At 44.2% G+C, this 14,711-nt stretch overlaps 1 protein-coding gene across 23 annotated transcripts in view; it reads left to right on the plus strand.

Moving 5' to 3' along the window:
• DDX50 (DExD-box helicase 50) overlaps nt 1-14,711 on the plus strand; it is a 46,132-nt gene that overhangs the window by 18,863 nt on the left and 12,558 nt on the right. For 18 of the 23 annotated variants that reach the window (XR_016222226.1, XR_016222228.1, XR_016222229.1 and 15 more), the window contains one exon: nt 3,502-3,651. The exons of the other annotated variants lie outside the window; for them this stretch is intronic. Coding sequence is in view for 15 of the 18 variants with exons in the window: in XM_070057770.2 (XP_069913871.2) it covers nt 3,502-3,651 (150 nt within the window). In the remaining 3 variants the exon portion in view is untranslated. The remainder of the gene's footprint in view (nt 1-3,501; nt 3,652-14,711) is intronic. 23 annotated transcript variants of the gene reach the window in all.

The following is a 14,711-nucleotide window of genomic DNA, read 5'->3' on the forward strand; positions in this document are numbered from 1 at the left end:
CTAGTCCTGGTCGGGGCACCGGATTCTGTCCCGGTTGTCCCTCTTCCAGGCCAGCTCTCTGCTGTGGCCAGGGAGGGAGTGCAGTGGAGGATGGCCCAAGTCCTTGGGCCCTGCACCCCATGGGAGACCAGGAGAAGCACCTGGCTCCTGCCATCGGATCAACACGGTGTGCCGGCCGTAGCACGCCGGCCGTGGCAACCATTGGAGGGTGAACCAACGGCAAAGGAAGACCTTTCTCTCTGTCTCTCTCTCTCACTGTCCACTCTGCCTGTCAAAAAATTAAAAAAATAAAAAAATAAAAAGTGATTGGAGTAAGTGATAAAATGTAAATTGTAGACTGGTAAATAAAAGAGTTACACTATTAAAAACACATAAATAAATACTAAATGGATTTTTTAGGTATTTATGTAAATGTACATAAGTTTGAAGGAATAAGTATCAAATAATGATTATGTATAAGAAAGGGGACTGTTAGAATACAGGATGGCCAAAGGAAGCTTTGTATATTGTAATGGTTGAAAATTGTATATAAGAATGTAAGTTGTATTCAGGAAATAAAAGTCATTAAGGACATTTTTAAACATATACAGCAATTTAATAGTGTAAGGAACATGAAGTACCCATTTAACAATTTAACAATTTTTCTATATACTTGTACCTTCTTTACCTCTGCTTTTGAAGCAGTCTTAATCATCATTTCATCTTCATATGATTGTATATATTTGTAAAAGGATAAGTAAAGACTTTCTAAAATTTTTTATTTATTTAAAAAGGCAGAGAAAGAGAATGAGCTCCCATCTGTTGGTTCGTTCCCCAAATGCCAGCAGCACTTTGGAGGTAGAAACTCAATCTGGGTCTGCCATGTGGGTGGCCTGCATTGCTAGGAAGCTGTAGTCAGGAACTGAAGCCAGGAACTGAACTCAAGCCTTCTAATTTTTGTTGAAAAAACTCATTTGTCTTATAAGTTTTCTACAGTTTTGCTAATTTTCATCCTTGTGGCATTATTTAACATGTTATGTTATTTTCCTGTGAGTTGATGGTTAGATTATGGAACTTGATCTGGTTCTGGTTTCCTTTGTTTGTTTGTTTGTTTGTTTTGAGGTGGGGAAGAGACATGACTTTGTCAGAGGTGGTACAAATGATTTTTAGATTTCTTTGTGCTTTACTCAGATATTTTATGATCATTATGTGCTGTTTATTTTAAAACAGTTTTATTGAGACTTGTGTTAAAATACACAAATTTGAAATGTACAATGTAAGTTTTTTCCCAACATTTTATCATGAAACTTTTTTTAAAAAAAGATTCATTTTGGGGTTACCGTTGTAACATAGTAGGTTAAGCTGCTGCCTGTGGCATCATCATCCCGCATGGACATTGGCTGCTCCACTTACTGTCCAGCTCCCTGCTAATGTGCCTGGGAAAGCAGCAGAAGATGGATGGCCCAAGTCCTTGGGCCTTGCACCTACATGGGGTATCTGGAGGAAGCTCTTAGCTCCTGGCTTTTGTCTGGTCCAGCTCTGGCTGTCATGGCCATTTGGGGAATGAGCCAGAAGATGGTTCTCTGTCTCTCCATCTCTAACTATAAATAAAATTAAAAAAAAATTTTTTTTAAAGAGATTCATTTTCTTTATTGGAAAGAGTGAGAGGGGGTTGGTGCTGTGGCATAGCAGGTAAAGCCACTGCATGCAATGCTGGAATCCCTTATGGGCACTGGTTGGAGTCCCAGCTCCTTCACTTCTTTTTCTTTTCTTTTCTTTTTTTTTTTTTTTTAAGATTTATTTATTTATTTGAAAGGCAGAGTTACAGAGAGGCAGAGGCAGAGAGAAAGAGAGAAGTCTTAGATTTGCTGCTTCACTCCGCAAATGGTTGCAGTGGCTGGAGCTGCGCCAATCCGAAGCCAAGAGCCAAGAGCTTCTTCCGGGCCTCCCACATGGTGCAGGGACCCAAGGACTTGGACCATCTTCTACTTTCCCAGGCCACAGCAGAGAGCTGCATCAGAAGTGGAGCAGCCATGTCCTGAACTGGTGGCCATTTGAGATGCCAGCACTGCAGGTGGCAGCTTTACACACTGTTGCCAGAGCACCAGTTCCAGTGAACACTCTTAGCAACCATATAGATTCTACTGTTAACATTTTACTGTATTTCTTTTATCACATATCTAGCTATCCTTATATCCATCTTAATTTTGATTCATTTCCAGTTGCAGAAATCTGGTATAATTTCCCATAACTATTTATCATATGTGTCTTTAACTAAAGCACAGTATTTAAAATTTTTTAAATTGAGGAAGAATTCACGTAAACTAACCATTTTAAAGTATAAAATGGGGCATTGTCTAGTATATTGATGATCTACAACCATCACTTCTATTTAGTTCCAAAACATTTCCATCACTTTGAAGAGAAACCCCACAATTATCAAGCAATGTCTCCTCAACCTCTCTTTTCTTTTTCTTAGTTGCTGGCAGCCACCAGTCTGCTTTCTGTCTATGGATGTTTCTGTTCTGGATATTCATATAAATGTAGTTATATAATTTGTGTACATTTATTTCTTATTTCCTTTCACTTATATAATGTGTCTGAGATTCATATAATAAAATTTTTAAAAGTACTATTTGTGCGCAACAAATTGTAAAATCTTCAGTGTTCATTTGCTTAATTTTGCTATATTCATACATGTAACTCAAAAACTCATCGAGATATTAAATGCTTAAGTCATCCTAGAAAAGTTCCTTTATGTCCTTTCCTGTCAGATTTCCCCTCTACCCACCCATCTAAAGCAACCACTCTCTAATTTTTTTCCACCAGAGATTTTTGCTTATTCTAGAAGTGCATATAAGTGGAATCATGCTATATGTACTTTCTTTTATAAGACTTCATTCACTCAGTAATTTTGAAATTCATCTACATTGTTTTGTGTAACAGCAGTTGGTTCAATATTTTAAATGCTCAGTAGTATTCTGTTGCTTTAATATACTATATTCTTTTACCTATGGATGGCACTTTGTATATTATTTTTTAATGAGGTTGAGGTTCCCAAGAAAGCTGGTTCTTGACCAAATAGAGAAAATGCTGGGGCTGACGCAGTGACACAGTAGGTTAATCCTCCATCTGTGGCGCCGGCATCTCATATGGGCGCCAGTTCTAGTCCTGGCTACTCCTCTTCCAGTCCAGCTCTGTGCTGTGGCCTGGGAAAGCAGTAGAAGATGGCCCAAGTGCTTGGGTCCCTGAACCACATGGGAGACTGGGAGGAAGCGCCTGGCACCTGGCTTCGGATCAGCACAGCTCCGGCTGTTGCGGCCATTTGGGGAGTGACCCAACAGAGGAAAGACCTTTCTCTCTGTTTCTCTCTCTCTCTCTCACTGTCTGTGACTCTAACTCTCAAATAAAATACATAAAATCTTTAAAAAACAAAGCAAAACAAATAGAGAAAAATGCTTACAAGAAATCTTTCTCAGTAATTTTAATGAAACAGATCTTTCACATTTTCTTTGTTCAAAGCATCTGGCCATCCAGTGCCATTGGTCTCAGAGGCCAGCAGTCATTGGAGATGTCCTTCAGGTGTACAGTGGGTCTGAAGGGAGAGCTATTATTTTCTGTGAGACCAAAAAGAATGTAACTGAAATGGCCATGAATCCGCACATAAAACAGGTAAGTCTTTTTTTCATGTTTTCTCTAATTAAGATTATGAGGATGAATCATTGAACCAGAAATCATGTTGTCCTTCGTGGGTCAGATCTGCCATTCTGAGATTGAGTCTTATTCAGAAAGAAGTTAAGCTAGCCTCTCAGCCTCTTAGGGTAGAACATTTTTTTTTTTTTGACAGGCAGAGTGGACAGTGAGAGAGAGAGACAGAGAGAAAGGTCTTCCTTTGCCGTTGGTTCACCCTCCAATGGCCGCCGCTGCAGCCGGCGCACCGCGCTGATCCTGGCAGGAGCCAGGAGCCAGGTGCTTTTCCTGGTCTCCCACGGGGTGCAGGGCCCAAGCACCTGGGCCATCCTCCACTGCACTCCCTGGCCATAGCAGAGAGCTGGCCTGGAAGAGGGGCAACCGGGACAGAATCCAGCGCCCCAACCGGGACTAGAACCCGGTGTGCCGGCGCCGCAAGGCGGAGGATTAGCCAATTGAGCCACGGCGCCGGCCTTAGAATAACTTTTATTATGTATATTTGAACATTACAAAATGGTATCAGGATAGAATTCTATCATTATTGATCAGAAGTTTTTTTAAGGCTTTGAAAATATTCTGGAAAATGTAAAGGTTGAAATAAAGTGAAATTGTATGAGTAAAAGTACATAATCTAGAGTTGTATTATAAAATGAATTACCAAAATTTATTGAATGAATGGATCATAATATTAAATCCATATGTCTTTATCTTTTTCTTTTTTAAAGATTTATTTATTTGAAAGGCAGAGTTACAGAAGTATATGCAGAGAGAGAGGCTTTCATCTGCTGGATCGCTCCCCAAATGGCCACAACAGCTGGTGCTGGGCCGATCTGAAGCCAGGAGCCTGGAGCTTCTTCAGTGTCTCCCACATGGGTGCAGGACCCAAGGACTCGGGCCATCTTGTACTGATTTCCCAAGCCATAGCAGAGAGCTGGATTGGAAGGGGAGCAGGTGGAACTCAAACCAGTGCCCATATGGGATGCCAATGCTGCAGACCAGGGCTTAACCCACTGTGTTACAGCGCTGGTCCCCCACCCATAGTTTTTTCATAATATGCATTTTCTTTATTTTTTATTTATTTGAAGTGCAGAGACAGAGAGAGGGAGAGAGACACACAGACAGAGGGAGATCTTCTGTCTATTGGTTCACTCCCCAGATGCCCAATGCTGGACGAAGCTGAAACCAGGAGCCTAGAATTTAGTTCAATCTCCCATATGAGTGACAGGGATCCAAGTAATCAAGCCAATACCTGCTGCCTCCCTGAGTATGTAATAATAGAAAGCTGGAATGGGAAGTGGAGCTAGGACTTGAACCTAGGCACTCCAGTATGAGATGTGTGCCTCTCAAATGGCTTCTTCAGTGCCAACCCTTATTTTTCTTTAAATAGTTATTTATTTATTTGAAAGGCAGAGTTAGAGGCAGAGAGAAAGATAGCTGTTTCACTCCCCAAGTTGCTGCAACAGCTGGAGCTGCACCGATCTGAAGCCAGGATCCAGGAGCTTCTTCCAGGTGTTCCACACAGGTGCAGGGGCCCAAGGACTTGAGCCATCTTCTACTGCTTTCCCAGGCCATAGCAGAGAGCTGGATCAGAAGTGGAGTAGATGGGACTCGAACCGGCGCCCATGTGAGATGCTAGCACTATGGGCAGCAGCTTTACCTTGTATGCCACAGCGCTGGCCCCACCAACCCTTGTAATACACGTTTCCATGAACTATCTGAGGGTCCCGCATATGTTATTTCATCTATATGCCTGTTTACTTCTTTCTCCAAATTACTATTTTTTTTAATATTTGAAGAGCAGAGAAAGACACAAAGATCTGCTATCTGCTGGTTCACTCTCCTTATGTCTACAATAGTTGGGGCTGGGTAGAGCTGAAACCAGGAGCCAAGAAGTCTGTCTCGGTCTCCCACACTGGTGGCAGCCATCACCATTGCCTCCCAGGGTATCTACATTGGTGGGTAGTCAGGAGTCAGAGGTAGAAATCAAACTCAGGTTCTCCATTAAGAGACAAGGTATCTTTTCTTTTCTTTTCTTTTTTTTTTTTTTAAGACTTACTTTTGAAAGGCAGAAAGGCAGAGTTACAGAGAGGGAGAGGCAGAGGCAGAGTGAGAAATCTTCCATTTGCTGATTCACTCTCCAAATGACTGCAATGGCTAGGGCTGAGCCAGGCTAAGTTAGAAACCAAAGCTTCATCCAGGTTTCCCACGTGGGTAGAGGGGACCAAGCATTTGGACCATCTTTTGCTGCTTTCCTGGTCACATTAGCAGAGAGCTGGATCAGAAGTGGAACAGGCTGGCGCCGCGGCTCACTAGGCTAATCCTCTGCCTTGTGGCGCTGGCACACCGGGTTCTAGTCCCAGTTGGGGCGCCGGATTCTGTCCCAGTTGCCCCTCTTCCAGGCCAGCTCTCTGCTGTGGCCAGGGAGTGCAGTGGAGGATGGCCCAAGTCCTTGGGCCCTGCACCCGCATGGGAGACCAGGAGAAGTACCTGGCTCCTGCCATCAGATCAGCGCGGTGTGCCGGCTGCGGCGGCCATTGGAGGCTGAACCAACGGTAAAAGAAAGACCTTTCTCTCTGTCTCTCTCTCTCTCACTGTCCACTCTGCCTGTCACAAAAAAAAAAAAAAAAAAAAAAAGTGGAACAGCTTGGAGCCAGTGCTGTGGCATAGCAGGTGAGGTCACTTCCTGTAGTGCCGGCATCCCATATGGGTGCTGGTTTGAGTCCCAGCTTGCTCCATTTCTGATCCAGCTCTCTGCTATGGCCTGGGAAAGCAATGGAAGATGACCCAGGTCCTTGAGCCCCTGCACCCATGTGGGAGACCCAGAAGAAGCTCCTGGCTCCTGGTTTCAGTTAGGCCCAGCTCCAACCATTGCAGCCACTTGGGAAGTGAACCAGCAGATGGAAGATCTCTTTCTCTCTCTTTGTCTGCCTCTCTGTAACTCTTCCTTTCTTTTTTTTTTTATTTTTTATTTTTTTTATTTTTATTTTTATTTATTTATTTTTTTGACAGGCAGAGTGGATAGTGAGAGAGAGAGAGACAGAGAGAAAGGTCTTCCTTTGCTGTTGGTTCACCCTCCAATGGCCGCCACGGCTGATCCGATGGCAGGAGCCAGGTGCTTATCCTGGTCTCCCATGGGGTGCAGGGCCCAAGCACTTGGGCCATCCTCCCTTGCACTCCCTGGCCACAGCAGAGAGCTGGCCTGGAAGAGGGGCAACCGGGACAGAATCCGGCGCCCCACTAGAACCCGGTGTGCCAGCGCCACAAGGCGGAGGATTAGCCTAGTGAGCCCCGGCGCCGGCCTCTCCCTTTCAAATAGATAAATAAATCTTTAATTTTAAAAAAAAAAAAGGTGGAGCAGCTGAGACTTGAACCAGCATTCATATGGAATGCTGGTGCTGCAGGGAGTGGCTTAACTGCTGTGCCAGGGTGCCAGCCCCAAACAAGGATATTTTAACCCCTAGATTAAATGATTGCTTCTCTTGAGGAATGATCTTAATAGAAACCCCAAATGCCATATTATATTCATAAATATTTGGGCGTCTTCAGAAGGACTCTTATAAAACAGGCCGGTGCTGTGATGTAGCGCTTGCAGTGCCAGTATCCCATATGGGTGCCGGTTCCTGGCTGCTGAGCTTCTGATCCAGCTTGCCTCTATGGCCTGGGAAAGCAGTGGAGGATGGCCCAGGTACTTGGACCCCTGTATCCCTATGGGGGACCCAGAAGAAGCTCCTGGCTCATGGCTTCAGATTGGCTCAGCTCCGGCCGTTGCAGCTGGACTGAAACCGCGGGTTGGAGGACTTTTTTTTTTTTTTTTCCTAATAGTTACACAGAGAGAGAAGGGAGGTAGAGAAAGAGAGGTCTTCCATCCGCTTGTTCACTCCCCAGATGGCCACAACAGCCAGAGCTGTGCAGATCTGAAGCCAGGAGCCAGGAGCTTCCTCCGGGTCTCCCACATGGGTGCAGGGGCCCAGGGATTTGGGCCATCCTGTACTGCTCTCCCAGGCCACAGCAGAGAGCTGGATTGGAAGTGGAGCAGCCGGGCTGCCGTAGGTGGCGGCCTTACCCACTATGCCACAGCGCCGGCCCCATGAAGGACCTTTGTATCTCTCTCACTCTCTGTAACTCTGTCTCTCAAATAAATAAATAAATAAATCTTAAAAAAGAGCCAAAATTCATACAGCTCAAGACCCTAAAGCAGAAAATAATCAGATAAACCAAATACTAAAAATTACTATTCAAGAAAATATGGCTGACATTTTTAAAAATACGTCTGAAATTCTAAAAGAAGTGTACATTGTGGGACTGGCACTGTGGCATAGTGAGTAAAACCGCTGCCTGCAGTGCCGGCATCCCATATGGGTGCCAGTTCAAGTCCCAGCTGCTCCACTTGCAATCTAGCTCTCTGCTATGGCCTGGGAAAGCAGTGGAAGATGGCTCAAGTGCTTGGGCCCCTGACCTGCGTGAGAGACCCAGAAGAAGCTCCTAGCTCCTGAGTTCAGATCCACCCAGCTCTGGCTGTTGAGGCCATTTAGGGGGTGAACCAGTGGATGGAAGACCTCTCTCTCTCTCTTTCTCTCTCTCTGCCTCTTCCTCTCTGTAACTCTGCCTTTCAAATAAATAAGGATTTTTTTTTTTTAAAGTATACATTGTGTACCAGCAACAACATAAAAAAGACCACCACCAAAATATATTCCAGTAGAACTACTGATTTTTAAAAATTACTTACAAGGGAAAAAAATCAGACTGGCATCTGATTTTTTATAGTAATGTTTTATTCCAACAAACAATGGAAAAACATTTAAGATATCAAAGAAAAGAACATGTAAATAGTAATTTTATATCCAGCCAAGATAATTTTCAGGTAGAAAATCACAAAGGAGCTATTGTCATCAGGCAGTATTGTCTCCACAAGCTCTTCTTCAGGAATCTACTAGACAACAAGTCACAGAAAAATGCTTCGAGAGACACTGACATAAGGACTGATGGCATAATCAATAAATGATAGTATCACAAAAAGAAGTAGACATTATATATCCTGCTAGTTTGACCTACACAAACAAGCCTGAATTTTCAGGCAGTGTAGAAGATAGAGGAACATGTTAAATATCATGGAAAGTAACATTCTAGATTTATGGAAACTTAGTGTCCTCAGTAACTGTACAATATAAAATAAACAGGTAAAGGAGAAATCCACATGTTAAAAGAGAATCAATAAAATCATACAATTTAAGAATCCTGTTTGAATCCAGATTCCAGAAACATAACAAGGAGAAAAATGGCATTTATAAAACAACACTAAGTGATGTTTGAAAATGTTAATTACTGTTCATTTTCTTAATGTGATAACAGCATTGTTTTTTTGTTTGTTTTTTTAAGGTTTATTTATTTGAAAAGTAGAGTTACAGAGAGAGAGAGAGAAAAAAAAAATCTTCCATCAGTGGTTCACTCCCCAAGTGGCCTCAATGGCTGGAGCTGAGCCAATCCAAAGCCAGGAGCCAGGTGCTTCTTCTGAGTCTCCCACATGGGTGCAAGGCCCAAGGACTTAGGCCATCTTCTGTGGCTTTCCAAGGCCATAACCCACTACGCCACAGTGCTGCGCCCTTTTCTGCTTCCCTTGGTCACCTGATTTTACATCTTTCTCATCATTTTTATTCACTTAAATTTTTTTTCTTTTTGAAAAAAAAAAAATAAATGTATTTATGTATTTGTTTTTATTGGATAGAGATAGAGCTCCAGGTTCACTCCACAAATGCACACAACAGCTGAGGCTGGGCCAGGCCAAAGTCCCAAGCTGGGAACTCAAATTATATCTACCATGTCAGTGCAAGGACCCAAGAATATTTTCATTACCTGTGGGGATATTATTCTGCTAATTTTTTTCCCCCAACCCCTTAATACTTTCTATGGGACTTAACTGTGATCCTGTCTTTTGCTCAGTTTTAGTTGAAATTAATCTCTCTGAACTTTAAATGGGGAGACTTGGGTCAGAATAATTTTTTAGCTTCCTGGCTTTAGCACTGCTTCCTCTGTTATTTTTATTAGTGTTCAAAAATATTCTTTGTAAATTCTACTGATGAAGCTGTTAAAAAAAAAAAAAAGTTGTCCCACTTTTTGAGCTCTAGCTGTGTTCTTCCTTAATTTTTCTGGATCTCTGCATTTCCTTTGCTCCTATTACCCCTATCTTCCTTATTTTGGATGAGCCTGACAGTGTTTCCTCAGGACAGTGTGTCCTAGATAGGAAGCATTGACTTGTTAGTTTGAAAGTTCATGTGAGGCCAACTCTTTAGGAACCAGAGCTACTTCAACCTCTGTAGACCTTCCTTGCGGCTCTTCACAGTGATCCCTGGGTGTGCTCTGCCAGTTGCAGTTGCTATTTTCAGCAATTTGCTTGAGAAATATGCTTTCAGAGAAGCAGCTGTTCTCAGAACTAGTGAATTTCCCTCACACCTGCAGATCCTGACCCTTCCTGCTTATGTTTGGAAAATCACAAAACTACTTTGTCATTTATTATTGTCATAGATGTGGTTTTTTTTTAAAGATTTATTTTTTTTATTTGAAAGTCAGAGTTACACAGAGAGAGAGAAAGAAAGAGAGAGGTCTTCCATCTGGTGGTTCACTCCCCAATTGGCCACAACGGCTGGAGCTACACCGATCCGAAGCCAGGAGCCAGGAGTTTGTTCCAGGTCTCCCACACGGGTGCAGGGGTCCAAAGACTTGGGCCATCTTCTGCTGCTTTCAAGGGCCGTAGCAGAGAGCTGGATTGGAAGAGAAGCAGCCGGGTCTCAAACTGGTAGCCATATGGGATGCTGGCACTTCAGGCCAGGGCATTAACCCGCTGTGCCACAGCGCCAGTCCATGATAGATATGTTTTTGATTAGTTTTGTTTTCCTAGTTGCTCTGTTTCTATATAGGAATTAGAGAGTTAAAGACTATGCTGTCACCGTCTTCCCCAGTATCATTTTAATTAATTGTGTAACATTAGCCTTGACTTTTTTTTTTTTAATATTTATTTATTTGAAAGAGTTAGAGAGAAGGAGAGGCAGAGAGAGGTCTTCCATCCGCTGGGTCACTCCCCAAATGGCTTCAACAATTGGAGCTGCGCTGATCTGAAGCCAGGAGCCAGGAACTTCTTCCGTGTCTCCCACGCTGGTGCAGGGGCCCAAGGACTTAGCCGTCTTCTGCTTTTCCAGGCCACAGCAGAGAGCTGGATCGGAAGTGGAGCAGCCGAGTCTTGAACCAGTGCCCATATAGGATGCCGGTGCTTTAGGCCAGGATGTTAACCCGCTGTGCCACAGCGCCAGCCCCAGCTTTGATCTTTCAAGTGTCTGGTATAAACATACAGATGCTGAGGCCGACACTGTGGTGTAGCAGGTAAAGCTGCCACCTGCAGTGCCAACATCACTTTTGGGCACCGGTTCAAGTCCCAGCTGCTCCACTTCCTATCCAGCTCTCTGCTATTGCCTGGGAAAGCAGTGGAAAATGACCAAAGTCCTTGGACCCCTGAACCTGTGTGGGAGACCTGGAAGAAGCTCCTGGCTCCTGGCTTTGGATCGGTGCAGCTCCAGCCAATGCAGCCAGCTGGGGAGTGAACCAGCAGATGGAAGACCTCTCTTTCTCTGCCTCTCCTCTCTCTGTGTAACTCTTACTTTTAAATACATAAATAAATCTTAAAAAAAAAAAAAAAAGGCTTTTTAGGCTGGCACCGTGGCTCACTTGGTTAATACTCTGCCTGCAGCGCTGGCATCCCATATGGGCACTAGGTTCTAGTCCCGGTTGTTCCTCTTCCAGTGCAGCTCTCTGCTACAGCCTGGGAAGGCAGTGGAGGATGGCCTAAGTGCTTGGGCACCTGCACCCGCATGGGAGACCAGGAGGAAGCACCTGGCTCCTGGCTGCGGATCGGCGCAGCACGCAGACCGTAGCAGCCACTTGGGGGGTGAACCAACGGAAGGTAGACCTTTCTCTCTGTCTCTCTCTCTCTCTAACTCTGCCTGTCAAAAAAAAAAAAAAAAAAAAGATATTTAAAAAATTACTTATTTGAGAGGTAGAGTTACAGAGAGAGAGAGAGCTTCTATCTGCTGGTTCACCCCCCAAATGGCCACAATGGCTGGAGCTAGGCTGATCAGGAGCTTCTGGGTCTCCCATGTGGGTGCAGGAGTCCAAGCACTTAGATCATCTTCCACTGCTTTCCATAGCCATCAGCAAGGAGCTGGATTGGAAGTGGAGCAGCCTATCATGCTCAGCGCCGGCCCCTAAAAATAGTTTTAAGACCTAAAAAAGTAGTGGGTTTTTTTTTTGCAGCAAATGGGCAATAACTGTAGAAATAATAGAAACTATGTGTATATATAGATACATATATATTAAATCACACCTGTAGCTCCAGTCATTGTATACATGCTAATAGTGCTCAGATCTTTTTCCAGGTTAGATCTGCCTCCAGAACACTAGTCCTGTGTTTATTCTGCTGGCCCCAGACATCTCAACACATTATGTGCCTAAAATCGAGTTCATTCTTTCTATACTGCTAGACCCACTCTGTCTTTATTGTTGAATGATATATCTACCCAAAGCCTAAGCAGAAATTTGTGTATCACCCTTGATTTTTTTCCTCCCCATTTGCCATTCAGATAGCTACAAGGTATTTTTGGATTCTATATCCTGTGGTTTAAAATGGTTCATTTTCTACCCTAGCTGCAGAAGCTCAGTATCTGGGAGTCACATTTAGTATGTCTCTTTCCTTTACACCTCATTTCCACCCTAAACCAAGTCCTTTCCATTTCATTAACGAGAGTAGTTCTGGAATTCAGCTACAGCTTAGCCCCTACCTACCTTTCCAGCCTCCTTTTATTACATTTCTGTCTCATTCTGCCACTCTCTTCATGTAAGCTGTACTTTCTCTCATCACAGGGTTCTATTAGTCTACCTTTTTATTTTTAAGATTTGTGTGTTTGAGCCGGCGCCGTGGCTCAATAGGCTAATCCTCCACCTTGCGGCGCCGGCACACCGGGTTCTAGTCCCGGTCGGGGCGCCGGATTCTGTCCCGGTTGCCCCTCTTCCAGGCCAGCTCTCTGCTATGGCCAGGGAGTGCAGTGGAGGATGGCCCAGGTGCTTGGGCCCTGCACCCCATGGGAGACCAGGAAAAGCACCTGGATCCTGGCTCCTGCCATCGGATCAGCGCGGTGCGCCGGCTGCAGCGGCGGCCATTGGAGGGTGAACCAACGGCAAAGGAAGACCTTTCTCTCTCTGTCTCTCTCACTGTCCACTCTGCCTATCAAAAAAAAAAAAAAAAAAAAAAAGAAGATTTGTGTGTTTGAAAGGCAGAGTTACAGAGAGAGAGGGAGAGACACACAGAGAGAAATCTTCCATTTGCTGGTTTACTGCCCTAAATGGCCACAGTGACCCAGGCTGGTCTAGACTGAGGCTAGGAGCCTGGAACTCCATCTGGGTCTCCCACATGTTGAATGGCTTGGACCATTTTCCACTGCCTTCCCAGGTGCATTATCAGGGAGCTGGATTGCAAGTAGAGCAGCTGGGACTCAAATGGGATGCTAGTGTCCCACACCACAGCTTAACCTGTTGTGCCACAGTGCTGGCTTCCTAGTAGTCTATCATACCTAGCAAGTCCCCATCTTCAGGTCTGTCTGAAGCTTTACTTTTCAGGCGGTCTCTTTTGGCTCGGAACCAGGCCACATGGTTCTCTTAAATTTGTTAACTACATTTCTTTCCATGCCTTATTATTTGGTTGACATCCATATCTAACCAGAGTGTAAACCATGAGGCTAGAGGCAGTCTTATTTTTGTTTGCAATTTTTTTTTTTTGACAGGCAGAGTGGACAGTGAGAGAGAGAAAGGTCTTCCTTTACCATTGGTTCACCCCCCAATGGCCGCTGCGGCCGGCACACTGTGGCCAGTGCACTGCGCTGATCCGAAGGCAGGAGCCAGGTGCTTCTCCTGGTCTCCCATGTGGGTGCAGGGCCCAAGCACTTGGGCCATCCTCCACTGCACTCCCGGGTTACAGCAGAGAGCTGGACTGGAAGAGGAGCAACCAGGACAGAATCCAGCGCCCCGACCGGGACTAGAACCCAGTATGCCGGCGCCGCAGGCGGAGGATTAGCCTAATGAGCCGCGGCGCCAGCCTGTTTGCAGTTTTTAAGAAAGATGTATTTATTTATTTGAAAGAGTTATAGAGAAAGGGACAGAGAGGGAGGGAGGAAGATCTTCCATCTGCTGGGTCACTCCCTAAATGGCCAGAACAGCTGGGTAAAGCACCTGGCTCCTGGCTTTGGATTGGCGCAGTGCACCAGCCGTGGCGGCCATTTGGGGAGTGAACCAATGGAAGGAAGACCTTTCTCTCTGTCTCTCTCTCTCTCTCTCTCACTGTCTGTAACTCTACCTGTCAAATAAGTAAAAAAAAAAAAAAAAAAAAAAAAAAAAAAAAAAGTAAATAGCACACCTTTTATAATAGTTATAAAAATATTAAAATGTTTGTAATTTTAAAATACATTTGAGAGCCAGAGAAAGATCTTCCATTCAGTGTTCGCTCCCCAGATGCTGCAGTGACTGGAGCTGAATCCGAGCCAGGAGTCAGGAATACAATCCAAATCTACACAGGTGATAGGAGCCCAATTTGACCTATCACCACTGCTTCCCAGAGTCTGCATAGATGGGAAGCTGGAGTCAGGAGCTGGAGTTGGGAATCCAACACAGGTGCTTTGATGTGGGGAAAAAATGGGCATCTTAACTGCCAGACTACATGTTCATAGTTTTGACCCAGAAAATTCAACTTCTAGGTAGGTGTCCTACTGAAATACACTGAGGCATCTGGGGATATAAGTACAAGTACAAAGTTGTTTACTGTAGCATTGTTTCTATAGGTGAATATTTGAATATGACCTAACTGCTCAAATAAATGATACTATATCCATATGAAGAAATTGTATTCAGTTTTTAACAGTTAAGTAGAGTTAGATCTGTAGATATGGAGACAGGGCAAATATGTATTTGATTTATGAAGTAGGTCACAAAATTGTACCTAAATAGTATAA

This window comes from Oryctolagus cuniculus, chromosome 15, assembly GCF_051225735.1.
Source record: "Oryctolagus cuniculus isolate XC-2025 breed Fujian yellow rabbit chromosome 15, ASM5122573v1, whole genome shotgun sequence".
Taxonomy (NCBI): domain Eukaryota; kingdom Metazoa; phylum Chordata; class Mammalia; order Lagomorpha; family Leporidae; genus Oryctolagus; species Oryctolagus cuniculus.